General features: G+C 43.8%; 1 protein-coding gene across 5 annotated transcripts in view; it reads left to right on the forward strand.

Annotated features, from left to right (window-relative positions):
• ST3GAL6 (ST3 beta-galactoside alpha-2,3-sialyltransferase 6) overlaps nt 1–22067 on the forward strand; it is a 163132-nt gene that overhangs the window by 42193 nt on the left and 98872 nt on the right. For all 5 annotated transcript variants that reach the window (XM_077294123.1, XM_077294120.1, XM_077294122.1 and 2 more), the window contains exon 2: nt 18385–18514. In XM_077294123.1, the coding sequence (XP_077150238.1) occupies nt 18505–18514 (10 nt within the window). In that variant the 5' untranslated portion in view covers nt 18385–18504. The remainder of the gene's footprint in view (nt 1–18384; nt 18515–22067) is intronic.

Here is a 22067-nt window from a genome sequence, read left to right on the forward strand (position 1 = left end):
TTTTATGGCTAAGTTCACACTAGGCGTTTTTGTGAGAATTTTTTTAATGCTAATTTTTAGCTGCATTTTCGGAACCAGCAAAGCCTGAGATTTTAGAAATCTCATGCACACACTTTTTTTTTTGTCGATCAGCATTTTGTGCTTTGCATACTGTTTTAGACCCAGAGGATGACACTTTAGTGTTTTTTCAGCGTTTTTCACCCATTGACTTGAATGGGTGGTGAAAAAAACGTTGAAAAAAATCACCAAAAACGACGGTATCAAGTTTTGCAGCGTTTTTTGTGCCAAAGCCTGATTCTGTGTAATAGGACTTTTCTTTTTTTCAACACTAAACTTTATCAGCATGCACAAGATACAAATCTAGCGTTAAAAAAGCGCTGATAAAACTCCTAGTGTGAACTTAATTCCCAATAGGCGGATTTCAGGCAGAATTCATCTGAAGAAGGTGCGGTGTGCACATACCCTTATGTTTTGTATATGCTATGTTCTGCCTTCTCTCCTGTCCTAAAATGCTTTTCTTTGCTGTATTGCTTGAGTAGTAAGAATGTGATTAAGTGATCTGATGATGTGTGAGATTAATGCAGATGGCTGTAATGTGGCTGCATCTTAGCACCCACACTGCACTCGGATGTCATCCAAGTGCAATCCCATATACACCAAGACAGGCAATGGAGGAGATGGAGAAATTACTTTCTCCATCTCCTCCGTGTCTGATGCGAGAGGATCGGAGATTAGGGCACTGACACTCGGATCACGCGCACAGCGGAGCTGGATCCCAGGGTCATTAGCGCATCACATCGGATGTTATAAGCTTGTGTGACCCCGGCCGTATTCCAGGTCTACTAGTGATGAGCGCAGGTGCTTGTTTTTTGAGTTTGCCTAGGGTGCTTGGATATGCACAGAGTATCTCAGGTGCTCGGATTCCTGCGCCCGCATGTATATGTCATGAAATCCCCGCATGTTTTGTGGCTGGGTATGGAATTTGGGTTTTGCATCCTTTTTGCACACCATTTTGGTCCTGCCATATGAATACACCTTTAGAGTATGGTCAAACAGGGATGCCAGGTTGTAGCCATACACGGCGGCACCGTTAGTTGCTGCAGTTTTGATTTGAGAGGGAACAATTGTTTCATTGGTAAAAATCAAGTGATTGTTTAACAAGCAAATTGAAAACCGCGACGGCCAGAAATAACAAGACCCGGGCGCTCCTTTTGGCCTCACCTTACGCAGTTTATTTTAGGAGTACTGGCATTTAACTGGACACTTTATTCTGTTTGTTCAGGTGTTAGTTCCCACAAAATCACTGATGGGACGATCAAACCATGGGATTGAACCCAGAAAGTGATGCTCTGGGCACTTTATTACAATAACGTGGCGCTGATGCTGGATGGGCACCGTATTTCGCCAAATTGCTTTGACCCTCAAATGACTGTTAATGTTCACACATTTTTTTCACGTAAACAGTATCTGTGCCTTTCCTCCATAGTCATGATGATTGCCTGAAAATCTCTTGGATTTCGTGCTTTGTACTTGAGTATTTTCAGTCTATACGGTGCAGTGGGCATTTCCTTATAAATGTATCTAAGATGATAAACTGCAGCTATTCCAGCCATGGATACAGTCACCAGTGCCCAGACATGATGTCATGGTGTGAGCGCCGCTTCCAGTTTGCTAGCACTACAGGAGAATGTTAAGATTTCAGACAAGTGACAGACTTGTTATTCCAAGCGTTTTCTTTTGTTAAGGTAAAGTCCCTTCTTCCAGTGCGATGTACCGAACTGCGGCACTAACCTGACATTGTACAATGTGAACTGCTGGCAACACACAGGGTAAACTGGGAGCGCTATATGCCTCAGTACCATGTATATAGCTACATAACGTCTGGACTACAGAATCAATCATTTGTGAGACTGATAACTCGCCAGCTGTACAATAATAAAGGGTTAGTACACATGCAAAACTCAGCTCTGCTGCCACAATAAAGCCTGATGTGTCCACCATAGCCGACGACCAAGCCTTTGTGAGATTAGCCTTCTTTGGAATATTGAGAACACTGTGGAATTAGACTGATCCGATCTTGCTCATCATTTCCAGCCAAACATTCTCCTTAGTGAATAACGTGTTATCCGAGTTTCTAGAGCCTGCTCCAGTAATATATTTGAGTCCCGACAGCCTCAACGCATGCTGGGATTGCCTAACAAACAGGACCTGTCGTGGCGGGCTGGCTTCGGCCCCTTTTTTGATTAAAGTAGTGTGAACCAGTGCCGTATGTAGTTTACATGTAGTATTCTCTTACTGCAGGTATTTCCTCATAGGTTTTGCGTGTCTGAGGTGTAAGGAGTCAGGACCTCTGGCATCATGTATGTATCCTCTGCACTGATCATAAAGCAGAAGGTAGAAGGAAGGTTTTGTGATGACACATGAGTAAAGTGACACCATCTTTTCCTGACCGCTTGTCTCCTCACCGTCCTTGCGCCCCTACGGCCACTGACTGTGCGCTGACTTCTCTCTCGCGGTGTAAATGTTATGCTACATAATGATGTCCTGTAGCTCACAGATCGGTGAAAAGAGCTTTTCTTCTAGAGAGAAGACGAGATTGTGACATAATGTTTTTTTTCCTTGGGAAGGGTGGAGTATTTGAGGGAGTGACTGTATTTGGTGTTCCCAATGTAAAAAAAAAATGCTTTTTCTGGTTCCAAATCCACATGTGTTTAATATCATTCTGTTCTTCATTGCTGCTTTGGGCGTGTGGTCGTGCTGTGTCGTTTCCAGCAGGTTCTAGTACAAGGATGTTGCTTTTCTGACTTTCTCCCCTGTATCTCTGCTGTTAATAGTTGAGGGCCAATGGAGGCGACGGAGTGTTTCCCAACCTCCTGTAAATACAGCACTTTTTCTCCCTCTGCGTTTTTTGTACAGAAAGTCCTTTGCTTTTAGGCTATGTGCACACGTTCAGGTTTTTTCGCATTTTTTTTCTCGTTTTTTCGCGATAAAAACGCTATAAAAACTCATTAAAAACACATACATTATGCATTCTGTCATTTAAAATGCATTCTGCATGTTTTGTGCACATGGTGCGTTTTTTTCCGCGAAAAAAACACATCGCGGTAAAAAAAAGCAGCATGTTCATTAATTTTGCGGATTTTCTGCGTTTTTCCCGCGATTCTATGCATTTGGAAAAAATGCGTTAAAAATGCGGTAAAATCGTGGTAAAAACGCATGCGGATTTCTGGCAGAAATGTCCGGTTTTTGTCAGGAAAATTTCTGCCAGAAATCCTGACGTGTGCACATAGCCTTATTAAGGGTAAGTTCACACTAGGTGTTTTTTTGTTTTTGTTTTTCCAGCTTTTTTTTTTTCTGCAGCAAAACCTGATCTCTTGGCAACAAAAAATCTGCAGAAAAAAGCATCTTCTCCTTGCATTTTTTACTGCGATTTTTGTGCATTTTTTGAGGCAGTTTTGCCATGCTAGATTTGTCACTTGTGCATGCTGATAAAGTTGTGTTGGGAAAAAAAAAACATTTTATAGTATAGAATCGTGTTTTGGCACAAAAAATGCAGCAAAACATGATACCTTTTTTTTCAGCAACAATTCATTTTAATGGGTGAAAAATGCTGAAAAAATTGACATGATTCATTGTGCAAAAAAACATGCAAAGCCCAAAATACCGATGACAAATGATGAAATCTCATAGACTTTGCTGGTGCTGTAAATTTGCATAAAAAAAGCTGCAAAAATGTTAAATGTGAACTTGGCCTAAGTATCCAAGCAAAGTGGATGTGATGATGTTAATAATAATAATCTATATATAATTGTCTAAGGGGTACTTCAGTCTGTATGTCTGTCTGTAACGGAAATCCCGCGTTGCTGATTTTTTCGCGACCAATCAGCGGCAGGCTTAGTCCGGCCGCGAACTTGCCCCTCCCTACTCCCCTCCAGTCAGTGCCAGTGTGTTGCCCCATCCCGGACCAACTTTTAAAAAGATATAATGTTAAAAATAATAAACAAAAAAAATTGTGCTATTCTCACCTTCCGACGTCCACCGATGCGCGTGATGCGGCCGCCAGCTTTCTTTCCCAGAGATGCATTGCGAAATTACCCAGTGACCGCTAAGTTATTTGGGTAATTTCGCAATGCATCACTGGGAACTGAAGCTGGCGGCCGCATCGCGCGTATCGGGACAGCTTCGTTGGACGACGGAGGGTGAGTATATAGCTATTTTTTTATTTTAATTTTTTTTCTAACAGGGATATGGTGCCCACATTGCTATATACTGCGTGGACTGTTATATACTGCGTGGGCTGTGTTATATACTACGCAGGCTTTGTTATTTACTGCGTGGCCTGTTATATACTACGTGGGCTGTGTTATATACTATGTGGGCAGTATTATATATTACGTGGGCTGTGCTATATATTACGTGGGCTGTGCTATATATTACGTGGACTGTGCTATATATTACGTGGGCTGTGCTATATATTACGTGGGCTGTGCTATATATTACGTGGGCTGTGCTATATATTACGTGGGCTGTGCTATATATTACGTGGGCTGTGCTATATATTACGTGGGCTGTGCTATATATTACGTGGGCTGTGCTATATATTACGTGGGCTGTGTTTATATACTGCGTGGCCTGTGTTATATACTGCGTGGCCTGTGTTATATACTGCGTGGCCTGTGTTATATACTACGTGGGCTGTGTTATATACTACGTGGTGTTATATACTGCCTGGCTGCTATATACTACTTGGCTGCTATATACGACGTGGCTGTGCTATATACGACGTGGCTGTGCTACATACGACGTGGCTATGCTACATACGACGTGGCTGTGCTACATACGACGTGGCTGTGCTACATACGACGTGGCTGTGCTACATACGACGTGGCTGTGCTACATACGACGTGGCTGTGCTACATACGACGTGGCTGTGCTACATACGACGTGGCTGTGCTACATACGACGTGGCTGTGCTACATACGACGTGGCTGTGCTACATACGACGTGGCTGTGCTACATACGACGTGGCTGTGCTACATACGACGTGGCTGTGCTACATACGACGTGGCTGTGCTACATACGACGTGGCTGTGCTACATACGACGTGGCTGTGCTACATACGACGTGGCTGTGCTACATACGACGTGGCTGTGCTACATACGACGTGGCTGTGCTACATACGACGTGGCTGTGCTACATGCTACGTGGCTGTGGTATATACTACGTGGCTGTCTGTTATATACTATGTGGCTGTATTAGATACTGCCTGGCTGCTATATACTACGTGGGCAGTGTTATATACTGCGTGGCCTGTGTTATATACTGCGTGGCCTGTGTTATATACTGTGTTTGCTGTGCTATATACTACGTGGGCTGTGCTATATACTACGTGGCTGGCTGTGCTATATACTACGTGGCTGGCTGTGTTATATACTACGTGGCTGTGCTATATACTACGTGGCTGGCTGTGTTATATACTACGTGGCTGTGCTATATACTACGTGGCTGGCTGTGTTATATACTACGTGGCTGTGCTATATACTACGTGGCTGTGCTATATACTACGTGGCTGTGCTATATACTACGTGGCTGTGCTATATACTACGTGGCTGGCTGTGTTGTATACTACGTGGCTGTGCTATATACTACATGGCTGTCTGTTATATACTACGTGGCTGTGCTATATACTACATGGCTGTCTGTATTATATACTACATGGCTGTGCTAAGCGTGACGTACATACATACCTAGAATACCCGATGCGTTAGAATCGGGCCACCATCTAGTAATAATAATAATCTTTATTTTTATATAGCGCTAACATATTCCGCAGCACTTTACAGTTTGCACACATTATCATCGCTGTCCCCATTGGGGCTCACAATCTAAATTCCCTATCAGTATGTCTTTGGAATGTGGGAGGAAACCGGAGAACCCGGAGGAAACCCACCCAAACACGGGGAGAACATACAAAAACTCCTTGCAGATGTTGTCCTTGGTGGGATTTGAACCCAGGACTCCAGTGCTAACCACTGAGCCACCATGCTGCAAAACTCCAACTCATTGTGCATCTAAAGAAGCTGTTGAACTGTGCAGTTTTGGTACTCTCCCCCTCCCCCTCTATAGGCTTATATAGGGAACCTGAAAAAAAAATGTATGTAAAAAAAAAAGGAAAGTTGCATTTTTAAGTGCAGATTCAAAGTTTTTCTGTACTAAAAAAAAATGCAGCTTGAAATCTCAATGCATTAAGGAAAAGGAAAAAAAAACAGCCTAATCAGAGAAGATTGTTATTCTGTATTATTGTGCAGACACCTATAGAAAGTATACAGATGAAAAGCATGAGGAAAAAAAAACCCTGCAGCATTTAGATTGTGTCAACATGGCCTGAAAGGTACATGAAACTCGCTCTGTACGGCACGTGAGTGGAAAGGCAGCATTGTGTGCAAAGGTAGCATTGTTGTGTCGTCGCTCTGGTTTCGGTCAGAATAAGATCTGCATTTACTCCCTGTGCCTAAAGGGAATGTAGCACCTATATATATTTTTTTTATTGACGTCAAATGCTGACAAATATTTTGCTTTTAAGGCTAAGTTAAGGTACAGGAGCCAAAAATCAGAATTCTGTCATGATATCCATAGTTTTGCGGGATAATATTGCGCAGTAATACTGCATTATTTCTTCTGGAAAAAATGAGGGAATCTGTGACATTGGCCCTTACTAATCCTCCAGTGCAGGAGTGAGGAGGCTCGTCTGTTATATTCAGAGTTTTCTAATTCTATTGTCTGTGTACATGGTTATGGATCAAACATCTTGCCTAAGTTGCTGTACGATCAGATATATACAGGTGCTTCTCAAAAAATTAGAATATCATTAAAAAGTTAATTTATTTCAGTTCTTCAATACAAAAGGTGAAAGTCCTATATTATATAGAGTCATTACAAACAGTGATTTATTTCAAGTGTTAATTTCTGTTACTGTTAATGACTTTTGGGTTTTCACTGGCTGTAAGCCATAATCATTATCTCAGTAAATTAGACTAATTAACAAAATACACCTGCAAAGGATTCCTAAGCGTTTAAAAAGGTCCCTTAGTCTGTCTCAGTAGGCTTCATAATCATGGGGAAGACTGCTGACTTGACACATGTCCAGAAGGCAGTCATTGACACACTCCATAAGGAGGGTAAGCCACAAAAGGTCATTGCTACAGAAGCTGGCTGTTCACAGAGTGCTGTCTCCAAGCATATTAATGAAAAGTTGAGTGGAAAGAAAAAGTGTGGTAGAAAAAGGTGCACAAGCAACCGGGATAACCGCAGCCATGAAACGATTGTTAAGAAAAGGCCATTCAAAAATTTTGGGAGATTTACAAGGAGTGGACTGCTGTTGGAGTCATTGCTTCAAAAGCCACCACACACAGACGTATCCAGGACATGGGCTACAAGTGTCGCTTTCCTTGTGTCAAGCCACTCATGACCAATAGACAACGCCAGAAGCGTCTTACCTGGGCCAAGGAGAAAAAGAACTGGACTGTCGCTCAGTGGTCCAAGGTGTTGTTTTCAGATGAAAGTAAATTTTGAATTTAATTTGGAAATCACGGTCCCAGAGTCTGGAGGAAGAGTGGAGAGGCCACAATCCAAGCTGCTGGAGGTCTAGTGTGAAGTTTCCACAATCAGTGATGGTGGGGAGAGATGTCATCTGCTGGTGTAGGTCAACTGTGTTTTATCAAGACCAAAGTCAGCGCAGCCGTCTACCAGGAAATTTTAGAGCACTTCATGCTTCCCTCTGCCGACAAGCTTTTTTGTACATGGAAATTTCATTCTCCAGCAGGACTTGGCACCTATCCACACTGCCAAAAGTACCAATACCTGGTTTATAAACAACAGTATCACTGTGATTGATTGGCAGCAAACTCACCAGATCTTAACCCCATAGAGAATCTATGGGGTATTGTCAAGAGGAAGATGAGAGACACCAGACCCAACAATGCAGAAGAGCTGAAGACTGCTATCAAAGCAGCCTGGGCTTCCATAACACCTCAGCAGTGCCACAGGCTGATCGCCTCCATGCCACGCTGCATTAATGCAGTAATTGATCCAAAAGGAGCCCCAACCAATTATTGAGTGCATTTACTAAACATACATTTCAGTAGGCCAACATTTCCGATTTTTAAGATCATTTTTCTAGCTGGTGTTATAAAGTATTGTAATTTACTGATTTTGGGTTTTCATTGGCTGTAAGCCACAATCATCAACATTAACAGAAATAAACATTTGAAATAGATCACTCTGTAATGACTCTATATAATATGAGTTTCACTTCTTATATTGAAGAACTGAAATAAATTAACTTTTTGATGATATTTATTTTGTGAGAAGCACCTGTACTTTACAAAAGCCACTAGAAGCATTAACTTTAGAATTTGGTAAAGACCCTTTTAAGGTGTAGATGCAGTCTCACCCCTAAGTCAGTCTTGGAAGATGAGATCCCAGAATACTTTTTCCGAGGCTTACAACAGGCGGCAGAGATGATAGCCCAAAGTGCTGTGGCTGGAGGATATGTGCATATATTGTTCTAGTGTATGATGAAACTCCAAGGACTCTTCCCAGAGAAAAGTGTCAGGACCCCCCTGATGTTATTCCAGGGAACATGTATAAAGGAGTATCCCAGATTTATCTCTCCACGTCCTCTGCCATTTGTTATCACAGAAATGTCTGGAAGAACACGTTATACTCCAGCCACACCTAAATTAAAAAGGGGACTTTTGGTGGTGATTAAAACCCATAAATTACGGAAAAGGAGATTATATCCATCAGACCGGGTAGCGCAGATTGCACATGGACAGCGCATTGATGAATATTATACAACTAGATGGTGGCCTGATTCTAACGCATTGGGTATTCTAGAATATGAAGTTTATTTATGAAGATTTCAGAATAATGCAATGAATACACAGGATTCGGCCAGCCGGGAGCGACCAATTAGCGAAGCGTGGTTCAAATCCCGCTCCAATTCGAGGGCGGACTGCGTCTGTCGCTGATTGGTCGCGCCCGGCCGGCCGTGAACAATCATTGAAGCCAGGGCCAGCTCCAGGTTTTTGAGGACCCCAGGCGAAAGAGTCTCACATCCCACGTTGCATATAACACGGCCCACGTAGTATATAGCACAGCCACGTAGCATATAGCACAGCTACGCAGTATATAACACAGCCCACATAGTATATAGCACAGCCCACGTATATAGCACAGCCCACGTAGTATATAGCACAGCCCACGTAGTATATAGCACAGCCCACGCAGTATATAACAGCCCACATAGTATATAACACAGCCACGTAGTATATTGCACAGCCACGTAGTATATAGCACAGCGACATAGTATATAGCACACCGAAGTAGTATATAGCACAGTCCACATATTATGTAGCATAGCCCACGCAGTATATAGCACAGCCACGTAGTATATAACACAGCCCATGTAGTAAATAGCAATGTGGGCACCATATCCCTGTTAAAAAAAAAGAATTAAAATAAAGAATAGTTATATACTCACCTTCTGGCAGCCCCCGGATCCAGCCCAGGCCTTTAGCGATGCTCCTCGCAACGCTCCATTCCCAGTAATGCCTTGCGGCAATAACCCGTGATGATGTTGCGGTCTCGTGAGACCGCTACGTCATCTGGGGTCATTGCTGCAATGCATTCTTGGGACCGGAGCGCCGCGAGGAGCGGGAACGGCTGCCACGGACGCCAGACAGTGAGAATATAATGATTTTTTTTTAAATTATTATTTTTTTTTGAAAATCTGTTTATTAAAATTTTCTAAGACAGTACAAATTATACCATTCCAATGATAATACAAAAATATGACAATGTAAATTAATAAAGTAACCATAAATCCCTCCCCCCCCCCCCTACACAATCCAAAATAGTAACCCCCATACTCTGCTTACGCATGACCCACGAAGTATCTCATGAAACTGGTGAATTACCACCAATCCTCTGTAGTAAATACCATTGGGTATTTTCAAAATGTGCTCTCAGTTTCTCCCTAGGCTCTAGAGGGAGCGATGGAATAAATGTAGCCCACGTGGAAAAGAATTTACCCGCCTGCCTCTCTCTATTAGTCAGTGCGTCCAACCACTCCATTCTGAATATGAACTGGATTTTAGTGCGAATGAAAGGAAGTGAAGGGATTAAAGGGCTTAACCACTGGTGCAAAATGCTCTTCCTAGTCGCCGAAGCCCAAATCATAAGTGTTGCCTTAATGTGTTTAGGCAATTTGTGAGATGTCTCGTCTAGGATATTAAAAATGGCCCATTGTGGAGTAAGCGTGAAATTTACTTTGCAAATTTCCTGTAATTCTTTGTGTACCTCACTCCATAGTCCCAGAATTTGCGGGCAGCTCCATAAATGATGGTATAGGTCGGTGTTACGAGCTTTGCACTTAGAACACATATAGACAGTGGAGGGGGACATCTTAGATTGCAAGCAGGGTGTAATGTAGGCTCTGTGTAGTATTAAAAGTGCCATGTCCGTGTAGCTACTGTATGGCAGAATCTTTCTTTGTGACATAGTAGCCTCAAAGAGGTCCCTCACCTCCAAGCATGGCATGTCCTTCAGCCACTTCGCCACTCCCGTAGTTTTTCCTTCCCCCACCCACTTTCTACGTAATAATGAATAAATGTTACTTATAGAAGCCGGGTTGGATTTTGCATTTCGAATAAACCCATCCAAATTAATTCTCCCCTCCACCCCACCCCCCACCGACAGACATTTCTGTACCAAGCTGCGCGCCTGGAGAAATAAGAATGGTCTATTACTAAATAGTGGGAATCGTTGTGACGCCATTTCAAAGGATAATATTGAGAAATTAAGATCCATGAGATCCACTGCCTGCCCACAACCTTGGGAAGCCAAAAGCTTATAAAAAGATGGTGCGGAACCCCTCAAAAACCCCGGATTTCCCAAAAAGGACTGGAAGGGGGACAGACCATATTTTAAGTTGCAAATCTTTCTGCAGTGTCTCCAAGTCTGCAACGTCTGCCATAGTGATGGGTGTTCATGTATTCCCGTTGGGAGATCCTCCCCACTTAGGTGTAACAGAGCCGGTAACAAGATATGTGGGAAGAATTGTTGCTCAAGTTCAACATTTGCAAAGTGTGAGACACCCCTAATCCAATCAATTGCATATCTGAGATTAGCCACTAAGTTATATCTTCCCAAGTCAGGAAAATTAACACCACCCTCCAATCTTGTCGCCTGTAATCTTGCAAGACTAATGCGTGATCTACCTCCAACCCCCCAAATGAATTTACGAAAGTTTAGGTTCAATAAATCCAGATCCGATCGAGTCAGGAGAAGGGGCAACGTCTGAAAGGCATATAACAATTTAGGAAACACTATCATTTTAATTAAATGGCATCTACCAGAAAACGACAATGTGAAGTGTTTCCATGAATGGAGAAGGTCAACTATGGAGGAGATTAGTGGTTTGTAATTAGCTCTATATAAAATAGATGGGTCTGCAGGCAACCGAATCCCCAAGTATTTGATAGAATCCTGACACCAGTGAAACGGGAATGAGGGGTCACCCAGCCTCCCAGATCTAAAAACCGCTAGGGCCTCAGATTTACTATGGTTGACCCTAAATCCAGAACATCTGCCGAAATTCTCTAGAATTTGCATAATAGTCGGGATTGCTTTCTCAGGGTTGGCAATAAATAAAAGAACATCGTCAGCAAAGGCTGAGATCTTTATGGATGTAGCTCCCACCCTCACCCCTTCGAAAGCTGCCTCGTTCTGTAGTGTTCTTAAGAGGGGGTCTAGTGCTATGTTAAATAAAAGTGGGGACAGAGGGCAACCCTGGCGTGTTCCCCGCTGAATCTCAAAGGGTCTAGATAAAACATTGTTCACGGACATCCTGGACAGTGGCTGTCTGTAAATTGATTTGACAGCTTCACAAAACCATGGACCAAACTCTCGGAAAGATAGCAGATCGTATAGATAATCCCATGCTACCCTATCGAACGCCTTGTCAGCGTCAAGGCTGACCACGATAGTTTTCATCCGTTTGTGTACTCTACTATAAGATATGGCACTCAAAGCTGTCCTAATATTGTATGTGATGGATTTTCCGTGGATGAATCCAGTTTGTTGTGGCGAGATCAAATTTGGGATTATTTTCTGTAGTCTATCTGCCAGGATTTTTGTAAAAATTTTAAAGTCCGAATTTAATAAGGGAGTGAGATCCGGGACGCTCGCTACAATCTACATGGGTAATTAATTACAGCTATTGTTAAGGTACCGTCACACTAAGCGACGCTGCAGCGATAGCGACAGCAATGCCGATCGCTGCAGCGTCGCTGTGTGGTCGCTGGAGAGCTGTCACACAGACCGCTCTCCAGCGACCAGCGATGCCGAGGTCCCCGGGTAACCAGGGTAAACATCGGGTTGCTAAGCGCAGGGCCGCGCTTAGTAACCCGATGTTTACCCTGGTTACCAGCGTAAAAGTTAAAAAAACAAACAGTACATGCTCACCTGCGCGTCCCCCAGCCTCTGCATCCTGACGCTGACTGAGCTCCGGCCCTAACAGCACAGCGGTGACGTCACCGCTGTTGCTTTCACTTTCAGTTTAGGGCCGGCGCTTTAGTGTCAGGAAGCAGAGGCTGGGGGACGCGCAGGTGAGCATGTACTGTTTGTTTTTTTAACTTTTACGCTGGTAACCAGGGTAAACATCGGGTTACTAAGCGCGGCCCTGCGCTTAGTAACCCGATGTTTACCCTGGTTACCAGTGTAAAATATCGCTGGTATCGTCGCTTTTGCTGTCAAACACGGCGATACACGGCGACCTAGCGACCAAATAATGTGCAGACCTTCTAGCAGCGACCAGCAATTTCACAGCGGGATCCAGATCGCTGCTGCGTGTCAAATACAGCGATATCGCTCCCTAGGACGCTGCAACGTCACAGATCGCTGGCGATATCGCCTAGTGTGACGGTACCTTTACTATGTTAGTCACTGTGGGTTACATTGCTTCCGTTATTGTCAGTCTGGCTTGTTTGGGCTCAGCCCTCTGCCTTTTTTAGGCATGGTTATCTACTGAGTTCAGTGAAGCAGCAGGCAGAGTTCACTTGGGAGCTTCATCATTGTATGATTTACAGCCTGCCTTCATCCCATGGGCCAGCCACATATATATATACGGTTGCATGATTAACCATATTCCCACAAGTAGGCACCTTTTACTTTATTGCTCTATTCCAGCTACCCATTCATGTAGCTGGCGATACCGGTACTCACTATCTTATTGGAGTTTGTCACGTACCTTACATTTCCTGATTGCTTTGTTTTTTATATGTACGTGTATATTATACACTGTTTTTATTTGTATGTATCTTCACCTTTTTGATATCTAATAAAGCTACTGACTAATTATATATATGAGAGCATTAGACTCTTTTGTCCTCCCTTTGTTTCTACTACTAGCTTGAGTCGTTTTTGCTCACTTTCATGCAATTTAGCATGCATTTGCGAGTATACGCATGGTAAAAATTACCAGACTAATATGTCTTTGGGGCTATTTTTCAAATATATTGTTAAATAACTCACTCAAATGAGGAGCTATATGTGTTCCTAGGATATTATAATGTTCATTGCTGAACCCGTCTGGGCCTGGTGCTTTGGAAAGTTTAAGTTTAGTTAAAGTCTGTAAAACTTCTGAGGGTGTAATAGGGGAGTTAATGGTTTCCCTCTCTCCTTCCGTGAGCGCCGGAGCAAGGTGATTTTTAAGGAATTCCTCACTCCCTCCTCCTCCACCCGCCTCAGACCTATATAACTCGCCGAAAAAGGAACGGAATTCATCCACTATCTCTTTATTATTAGTTAAAGTTTGACCGTTGCGTTGTTGTATTTTATATATTTTCGTCGCTTTCCTATAAGGTCTTGTAAGAGATGCCAAAACTTTCCCTGGTCTGTTACCCCATTTAAAATATTTTTGTTTTTGATAGTCCAGGTTGAACATAGCCATCTCATGGGCCAGGGTATCCGCCTCCTCCTTTGCCCTCAAAAATTTTTCTTTTGTCAGTGAGTTATTATTTAGCTTAAAATCTTTGTAGGTTTGGGTTACTGATTTTTGTGTTTCCAATGCTCTTTTCATAATTTCTTTCCTTTTATGGCTAACATAAGAGATAATTTTACCCCTCAACACGGCCTTAGAGGCCATCCAAAACAGATGTGCGTTATCACAGTGGACCTGATTATCGTTCTTGTATTCTCCCCAAGACATCTGCAAATATTTTTTAAAATCATCTGAATGGTGTAGGTAAGAGGGGAAACGCCATCTCCTCTCCTGGTGGATTGGAGAAGTCAACCCGGACTGGAACGTCACCGGGGCATGATCTGAAGTATGAATATTTTGTATATTAGATTGTGTTACCAGGGGCACCAATGACTCATGTAACAACCAGCAATCAATCCTGGCGTGTGAATCGTGGACATGGGAGTAGTGAGAATAGTCCCTCTCCAAGGGGTGTTGTAGTCTCCATATGTCAATCAAGTCAAAGTGATCTATTAATGATTGAATACTACTCCCCTGCACCGGTCGATGAGTATCTTTAGGGTTGGATCTATCCATGGAGATGTCTGCTACCTCATTGAAGTCGCCTCCCATGACCACCCTTGATGTGTCCCACCCTGCCAACCTCTCTCTCAGTTTGACCTGAAACTGAATCTCAGGCGTGTTTGGGGCATAGATGTTAACCAAACTAAAACACATACCCTCAATTACAATTTTAACTAAGAGGAATCTTCCCTGAGGGTCTTCTAAGGTATCAAGTATCTCGTAACTGAGGCCATTGTATATCAGTATAGCCACTCCTCGCTGCTTTTTTGTGTATGAAGCCTCGGCACATAGTGTGTATTTTCTACTTAACAGAGAGGGATGATTGCCCCTGACCCAATGTGTTTCTTGCAGGAAAATGATGTGAAAGTTTTGTTTTTGTAAAAAATTTAGGACCTTTTTCCTCTTAACTGGGGAGTTCAGTCCATTGACATTCCATGAGCACCATTGTAAGGAGCGGATAGTGGTATCTTTAGTGCCTACCTGGTCAGTCATTAACCTATCCCTTTTCGGGTGACCACCAGACCCACCTGCAGAAGCTGTAAGTGAGATCCCCACCCATCCCAGCGAGTGAGTGCGAGACCTCCCAGAACCTGAGAATTAAGTATGTGCAAGCAGAGCCTCTCCCCCCCTCCCCCTCCCAACTCCCCACCCCAATCAAACTTTATAACTATAACAGATGTACTCAACCTAAGAGAGAAAATAAACATGCCGCCTAAGGGCAAAAAAGTATTGGCATAAACACGACATCACTTAATAATGACAAATTAGAGCAGCTCTTCTTATTCAAGATTTGTCAGAGTTAGAATGAACCCGGGGTGTTTCCTGAAGAAATTCCAGAGCCTTTCCTGGGTCACTAAAGGACCGATTTTTACCCTCCAAGACAAAACGCAGAATCGAGGGATATTGCAGGCTAAAGCGAATATTTTTATCCACCAAAATTTTACAAGCAGGGTTGAAGGCTTTACGTTTGGCCGCCATTGCGGCCGAGTAGTCTTGGAACAAAAGTAGTTTGTGGTTCTCATACAGCAAGGTGCGTTGTTTCCTATATGCTGCCAAGATGCGAGCTTTATCTTGAAAGTCCAGAATTTTAAAGATAACTGGACGTGGTCTGTCGCCCTCTCCTCCCCTCGGGGGTCCCAACCTGTGTGCTCTCTCAACAGCTATTACACCCGAAGTTGGTAATACCCCAAGAGCTTTAGGCAGCCACTCTGATGTAATTTTTACTAGCTCCGAGGGGGGAATAGACTTTGGGAGGCCTATAAGTCTCAAATTATTGCGGCGAGACCTATTTTCAAGGTCATCTACTTTGTCCAGAAGATCTGAAATAACCTTTTCTTTGTCATCTAGTTTGTCTTTGAGGGTCCTGGTAGAGTCCTCCAGGTCTGATATTCTTTGTTCCACTTCTGCTATGCGTGCGCCCTGGGTGTTGACTTGTGAAACTATAGTGTCCAGTGAAGTTTGAAAAGCTGCCAAGCGATTGTCTATCTCAGGCATCAGCCGTTCTATGATAGCAGTTGCAATGGACTGTGGGCATTCTGTATTGATATCGGCTTTTTGTGACACAGGAGATGTGCCTGCCTGGTTACGTGTGGAGCTTCTGCCAGACTTGGCATTTTTACCCACAAATTTGTCCATGATGAGATGGATGCCTAAGGTAGTTAGTAAAGTTGTCAGTGATATCGTTATACGTAGTAATTACATCTAGGGATAGATTTGGATATCTGTTAGGTTATTGCCCTGAGTAGGCTTTCACTTATGACTTTGCAATAATTATGCCAGAAGAATTAAAAGTGCCTTTCACAAAGATGTTGCATGTACAATATAAGGCTGTGGCTTGAGCCAGTACAGAGCCCCGGCTGCGCAGTTATGCAGACTTCCCAGCAGATTATCTGGGATCAGGCACTATGATCTCCAGTGAGTCTCCAGAGAGATATTGCTTGCAGTGTGAAGGGCCAATCTAGATCTCACAGCCGTCTCCCACCTCCCCAGTGCCTGGGTAATAAGTGTCTTTTGTGCCGCTCACCCTGTCACAGCGGCGGCAGTTGCAGCCTGGTTCACCTCTCCCTTCCAGCGGTGTGTCACATGCAGTAAGGGTCGGCACGCTGTCTGACAAGATGGCGCCGGCTCACCTCCTCTTCCCGCGCAGATCTTCCTGCACGCCTGTGACGCCGCTTACCCTCCCGGGGCGCCTCGGATCCTCACCGGTGAATTCTGCTCTCTTTCTCCTGGCAGTGATCAGAACCGCTATGCGCAGATCGCCCCCTCTCCTCCGGTATTCTTCACCACCTCAGGCGTCTGGTCACTGGAAGGAGCGGTGCCGCGTGCTATGAGGTATGGGGTATGTGGTGCTGATTGCACCCGGTGACTCCCGGGGAGTCCGGAGAGCCGGGATTTCCGTAGGTATCCCTTGTCCGGTCCCTATCCTGGACTCAGTAGGAGTATCCGGCGCTATAATAGATATTCTGCGCCCTCGGTCCAGGAGCTCTGGTAAAAAGCGGCCATTCACAAGCTCCGCTTCCCGGAAGTCTTTAAATTATTTTTAACATTATATGTTGCATAGGCAGCATCAATAGTAAAAAGTTGGTCACACTTTTTACTAATGGTAGCGTTAACGGACTGCTAAAACGCTATCTGGGTGCTGACTGGAGGGGAGTATGGAGGGGGCACTGACTGGAGGGGCGTAGGGAGGGGCCAATTCGCGGCTGGACTGTGCCTGTCGCTGATTGGTCGTGCCCTGCCGGCCGCGACCAATCAGCGACGCGGGATTTCTGCTACAGACAGACAGACGGAAGTGGACCTTAGACTATTATTTATATAGATGTGTTCGTGCATAAATGGTGGCATTCATTATTCTGGTCCTTTCAACCTACACAAATCGTTTATGCAATGGCAGGTATCTCCTGCACCTATCCATGAGTCGGACGTTCGCATGGAGCTCCACATGGACCCAAAAATTGTTGACGTCACTGGTCTGAAAATACCAAACTTTGCGTGTACTCAGTAATGGTGACAGTCGCAATCGTTGGCAAGACAAGTCAGACTCAGTAAGACCACAGACCCGCATCCTCTGACAATGCAGTGTGCCAATTATTTCTAATAATTGAATATGCTAAGAGGAACCGAACCTCCTAAGATGATACATGTAATTGTCAATTACTGTGGTATTTATTACAAACATTGGCTATGCTATCACTCACACCCCAGTATTTGCAAAATCAATTTATTAATATTTAAAAAGAATCATCTCGCCAATTTTTTCATGTTGAACTGGACGTGTATTTGTGGCTTCTGAATCTTTTTTTTTTTTAAGTGGGTGTTATCAGATAGTTTTCACTGCAGGCGTGCACTTTTTTCTTTTGTGTGATGCTGACCAATGATAAGTAGGCAGCAACACTGCAGAAAAAACAGCATAGCTTAAAGCAGGCTTCTCTGTGTGTGAGAGATAATGATAATTCTCCAACCTCCTGGTCTAACCACCTGCAGGAGTCATTATGGAGGGAGGGAGAGGTAGTGCAGCTGAGCTTAGCTGTGTCACATTACAAACCCTTCTTTCAGCTCTCCTAGCACTGTCAGCTCTGCTGTACTACCCCTACACTCACACTGCCTGTCCAGAGATGTCAGTATCACATTTATGTCTTGCGCCCCTCTTTTCCACCTTGCAGTTTTCAAAACCTGATAACTACTGACATTTACAGTAGTTTCTCAGAATATACTCTGTAGAAGGTGTTGATAGTTGTTGATCTTAATGTTCTTCTTTTCTTCCTTCCTTTTTCTAGAGTCCAAAAAGTGCGGTTCAATGTGGACGTTTTCTGCTTTGAATGGGAGGTCCAAAGATTGCCATGAGGATTTGACTGATTCAGATTAGCTGTTCCATACGGGTCGCGGGAGACGATATCATGTATCAAGGTACATATATGTATATGCGTGCCTTTGTATTGGGTTTGCTGTTGCACTTGAAATCTAATGATCAGAATAGATGGGAAAAAATTAATAGTTCAATACATGTGAAATCTACGAAAAAAGGTGATTTGCAATGTTCTTATGTAAGATGTGCCTCCCTATAATTTCTTATGCTATAAAGTTGAATTTCTAAGGAAAGTGACGTTACCAGCTGCTTCTTTATTCGAGGGTTACTTTTTTTACTTTAGGGCTTAGGGAAAAACAGGGTGGGTGTGGGCGGAAGAGCATACCCTGCTTCATACACAGGAGATGTCGATGTTACATAGCCGACATCCGCCTGTAACTGCAGCGATTGGCGCGTGCTCTGATTGCCATCTTTTAACGACTTAAAGGGATCCAGTCATGTCCCAAAACTTTATTAACCTGCATATTAACTTTATATCTGTAGGTTAATAGCATTGGGGGGACATGACAGGTTCTCTATAAATATGGCTGTAAATTTCAGCATTTAAACTGTGTTTTCTGGTGTGCGTGCACGGGTTTTCGCCAGCCCACACGACGTCATTAGGGGAACTGATGGTCAACCATGCCCATCGAAGGCCCTGCTGAAGACCCCTGGACCTGCCATCTTAGTCCTCCTGTGAAGCTCAGCCACAGACACGCACACACGCACACACACGCAACACCCCTACACCTTACAAAATGTGACAAAATGTGTGGCTTTTAATGTAAAGCTGCTTGAAAATGTCCATGATGAAAGGGGATGTCTATCCGCAGTATAGGTGAATACGTACTGATTGGTGGCGGTCTGACCTCTGGGACCGGCACCTATCGGTGCTTAACAAGGGATTTTAATCCCCAAATTACACTTTTATCCCTGTTTAAAAATGGCGTGCAGGTTAGAGGCTGTAAACAGTCTGGCAACCCCAAAAGGAAGGAATATAGTGGCGGACGGGCATGCACAGTGCAGCTCCTTCCTATAAAGGTGATAAAGTGCCTGGTTCTTGTGTGGGACCCCCACTATTTTTTTTATCAGTTTTCACCTGTGCTGTGGATAGAGGATAACTTACTGCTCGGTGTCAATGTTTATGGTGTGTACAAATATTATTAGTATCTGGGTATAGTATGATTTTTTTATTTTTTTTTTAAATTGACAATAGTGCAAGATTGTCCTCCAGCAGAAGGGCTGACATTGGCGCCTTGTGATACTTGTTGAAATATTATGGAAGCTAATATTTTTTTATTTTCTTGGCCTTTGAAAGCAAAACCCAAGCTTTTATGTGGACCTGTATTTTGCCACTTGTTATTGACCCCTCCGAGCGATTTTACATTTTACTTGTTTGTTTTTTCCTTCCCTTGCTTCCAAGTGTCATAACTTTATTTATTTGTCCAACCACATAGCCGTATGAGGGCTTATTTTCATTCATTCATTCATTCATTCATTCATTCACTCATTTTGTGAAAAGAAAAATTGCTTTTGTTCTCATTTTCCGAGACCCGTAAAGTTCTCATTTTTCCTAATATGGGGCTATGTGTTGCCTTATATTTTGCGCCCTGAGCTGACGTTTTTACTGATACCATTTTGAGGACCGTAAATACTCGAGTATAAGCCGACCCGAGTCTTAGCCGAGACCCCTGATTTTGCCACAAAAAACTGGGAAAACTTAATGACTCGAGTATAAGGCTAGGGTGGGAAATGCAGCAGCTACCGGTAAATTTCAAAAGTAAAAATAGATACCAATAAAAGTAAAATTAATTGAGACATCAGTAGGTTAAGTGTTTTTGAATATCCATATTGAAACAGGAGCCCCATATAATGCTCCATACAGTTCATGATGGGGCCCCATAAGATGCTCCATACAAAATACGCCCCATATAATGCTGCACAAATGCTGATTATGGCCCCATGAGATGCTCCATACAGTCATTTGCCCCATGCAATGCTCCATATATGCTGATTATGGCCCCATAAGGTGTTCCATACAGATATTTGCCCCATATGCTGTTGCTGCGATAAAAAAAAATAAAAATAAAAATCACATACTCACCTCTCGTTGCTCAGGCCCCCGGCACTTTCTATATTCACCTGCTTGGCGTTCCACCGCTGCTACGTTCCCCGTCCACTGCACTGACTGCTCAGGCAAAGGGCGGCGCGCACTAATCGCGTCACCTCGCTCTCTGACCTGAGCGTCACTGCAGAGGATGCAGAAGACGCAGCGGCGGCTGGCGACGGTGGAACGGGGAGCAGGTGAATATAGCGCACTGCTTATACTCACCTGCTCCTGGCGCTGTCCCTGCTTCGCCGGCAGCTTCTTCCTGTATTGAGCGATCACATGGTACTGCTCATTACAGTAATGAATATGCGGCTCAATGGATCCATCAAAAAACGGATCCAGTGCATCAGTTTATTAAATCTGCACAGGATCCATCTTTTCAACACTTGGACGGATTGTGACTGATTCTAAAAAACTGATGTGTGTAAGAGGCCTTAGCCTCGCTCTTCCCACTTGTCCTGTAGTGGTGGCAAGCGGGGTTCATATTTGTGAAGTTGATGTCACCTTTGTATTGTCAGGTGGCATCAAGCTCACAGGTTAGTAATGGAGAGGTGTCTATATTGTATAAAAACACACACCCAGAATAAAGTCCTTTATTTGAAATTATGACACAGACACCTTTAATGAATCTTAATGAAACCATACTTACAAAACGCCTAATCCACTGACGCCAGCGTCTCCTACAACAAAAATAAAATAATAAACCACAATATTCCTCACCTGTCCGCAGAGAAGAAAATCCATAATGTCCCACGACGATCCTGATGACTTTGAGAGCAGTCACTGATGTGACTGCTCTCAAAGACAGCCGGCCACACAGGGCAGGAGGTAATCGCTCCCGCAGTGTATAGCACTGGGCTGCCATGGTAAAGTTCTCACGCAGTGGTGCCGTAAGTGAGAGCATCGGAGCTGATCAGCTAATGAACTTCGGTGAACTCTCTCACGGCAGCTCAGCGATACACTGACAGCTAGTAATCGCTCATGCAGTGTGTCGCCGGGTAGACCGGTCACATCTTCCGTTGTGATTGTTCTAAACGTGAGATCGTGTGGGACAAGTGAGTATATGGTGGTTTCTTATTTTACATTATTTAGGAGACAATGGCATAGGTGAGTAATTTTTTTTATTTTATTTGAATATGTATGTAATTATTTAACTGTGAGCACAGGCCCTGACTGATGAGACTACATCTCCTATCAGTGGCACCTGCTGGCACTGTTATCAGACGTAGCTTTTTACTTCTGATCACAATTGCGGGGTCAAGCTGACATCTGACAGTATGACCCGCACCGATCTGACCAACAGTCTTACCAGCGATATTGTTACCGCGGGTCACAGCTGTGGGGTCTCGGCATGACCCCGCAGCATCCTGACCAGTGGTCTTACCGGCGATAGCGTTATCGCCGATTAGAACCTCCACATGCCAGTGTTTCCCACGCTGTCACACTGATGACAGCGTTGGAGACACAATAGGCAGCCGGTAAAAACGCAAACAAAACCTCAGAAA

This window comes from Ranitomeya variabilis, chromosome 3, assembly GCF_051348905.1.
Source record: "Ranitomeya variabilis isolate aRanVar5 chromosome 3, aRanVar5.hap1, whole genome shotgun sequence".
NCBI classification, from domain to species: domain Eukaryota; kingdom Metazoa; phylum Chordata; class Amphibia; order Anura; family Dendrobatidae; genus Ranitomeya; species Ranitomeya variabilis.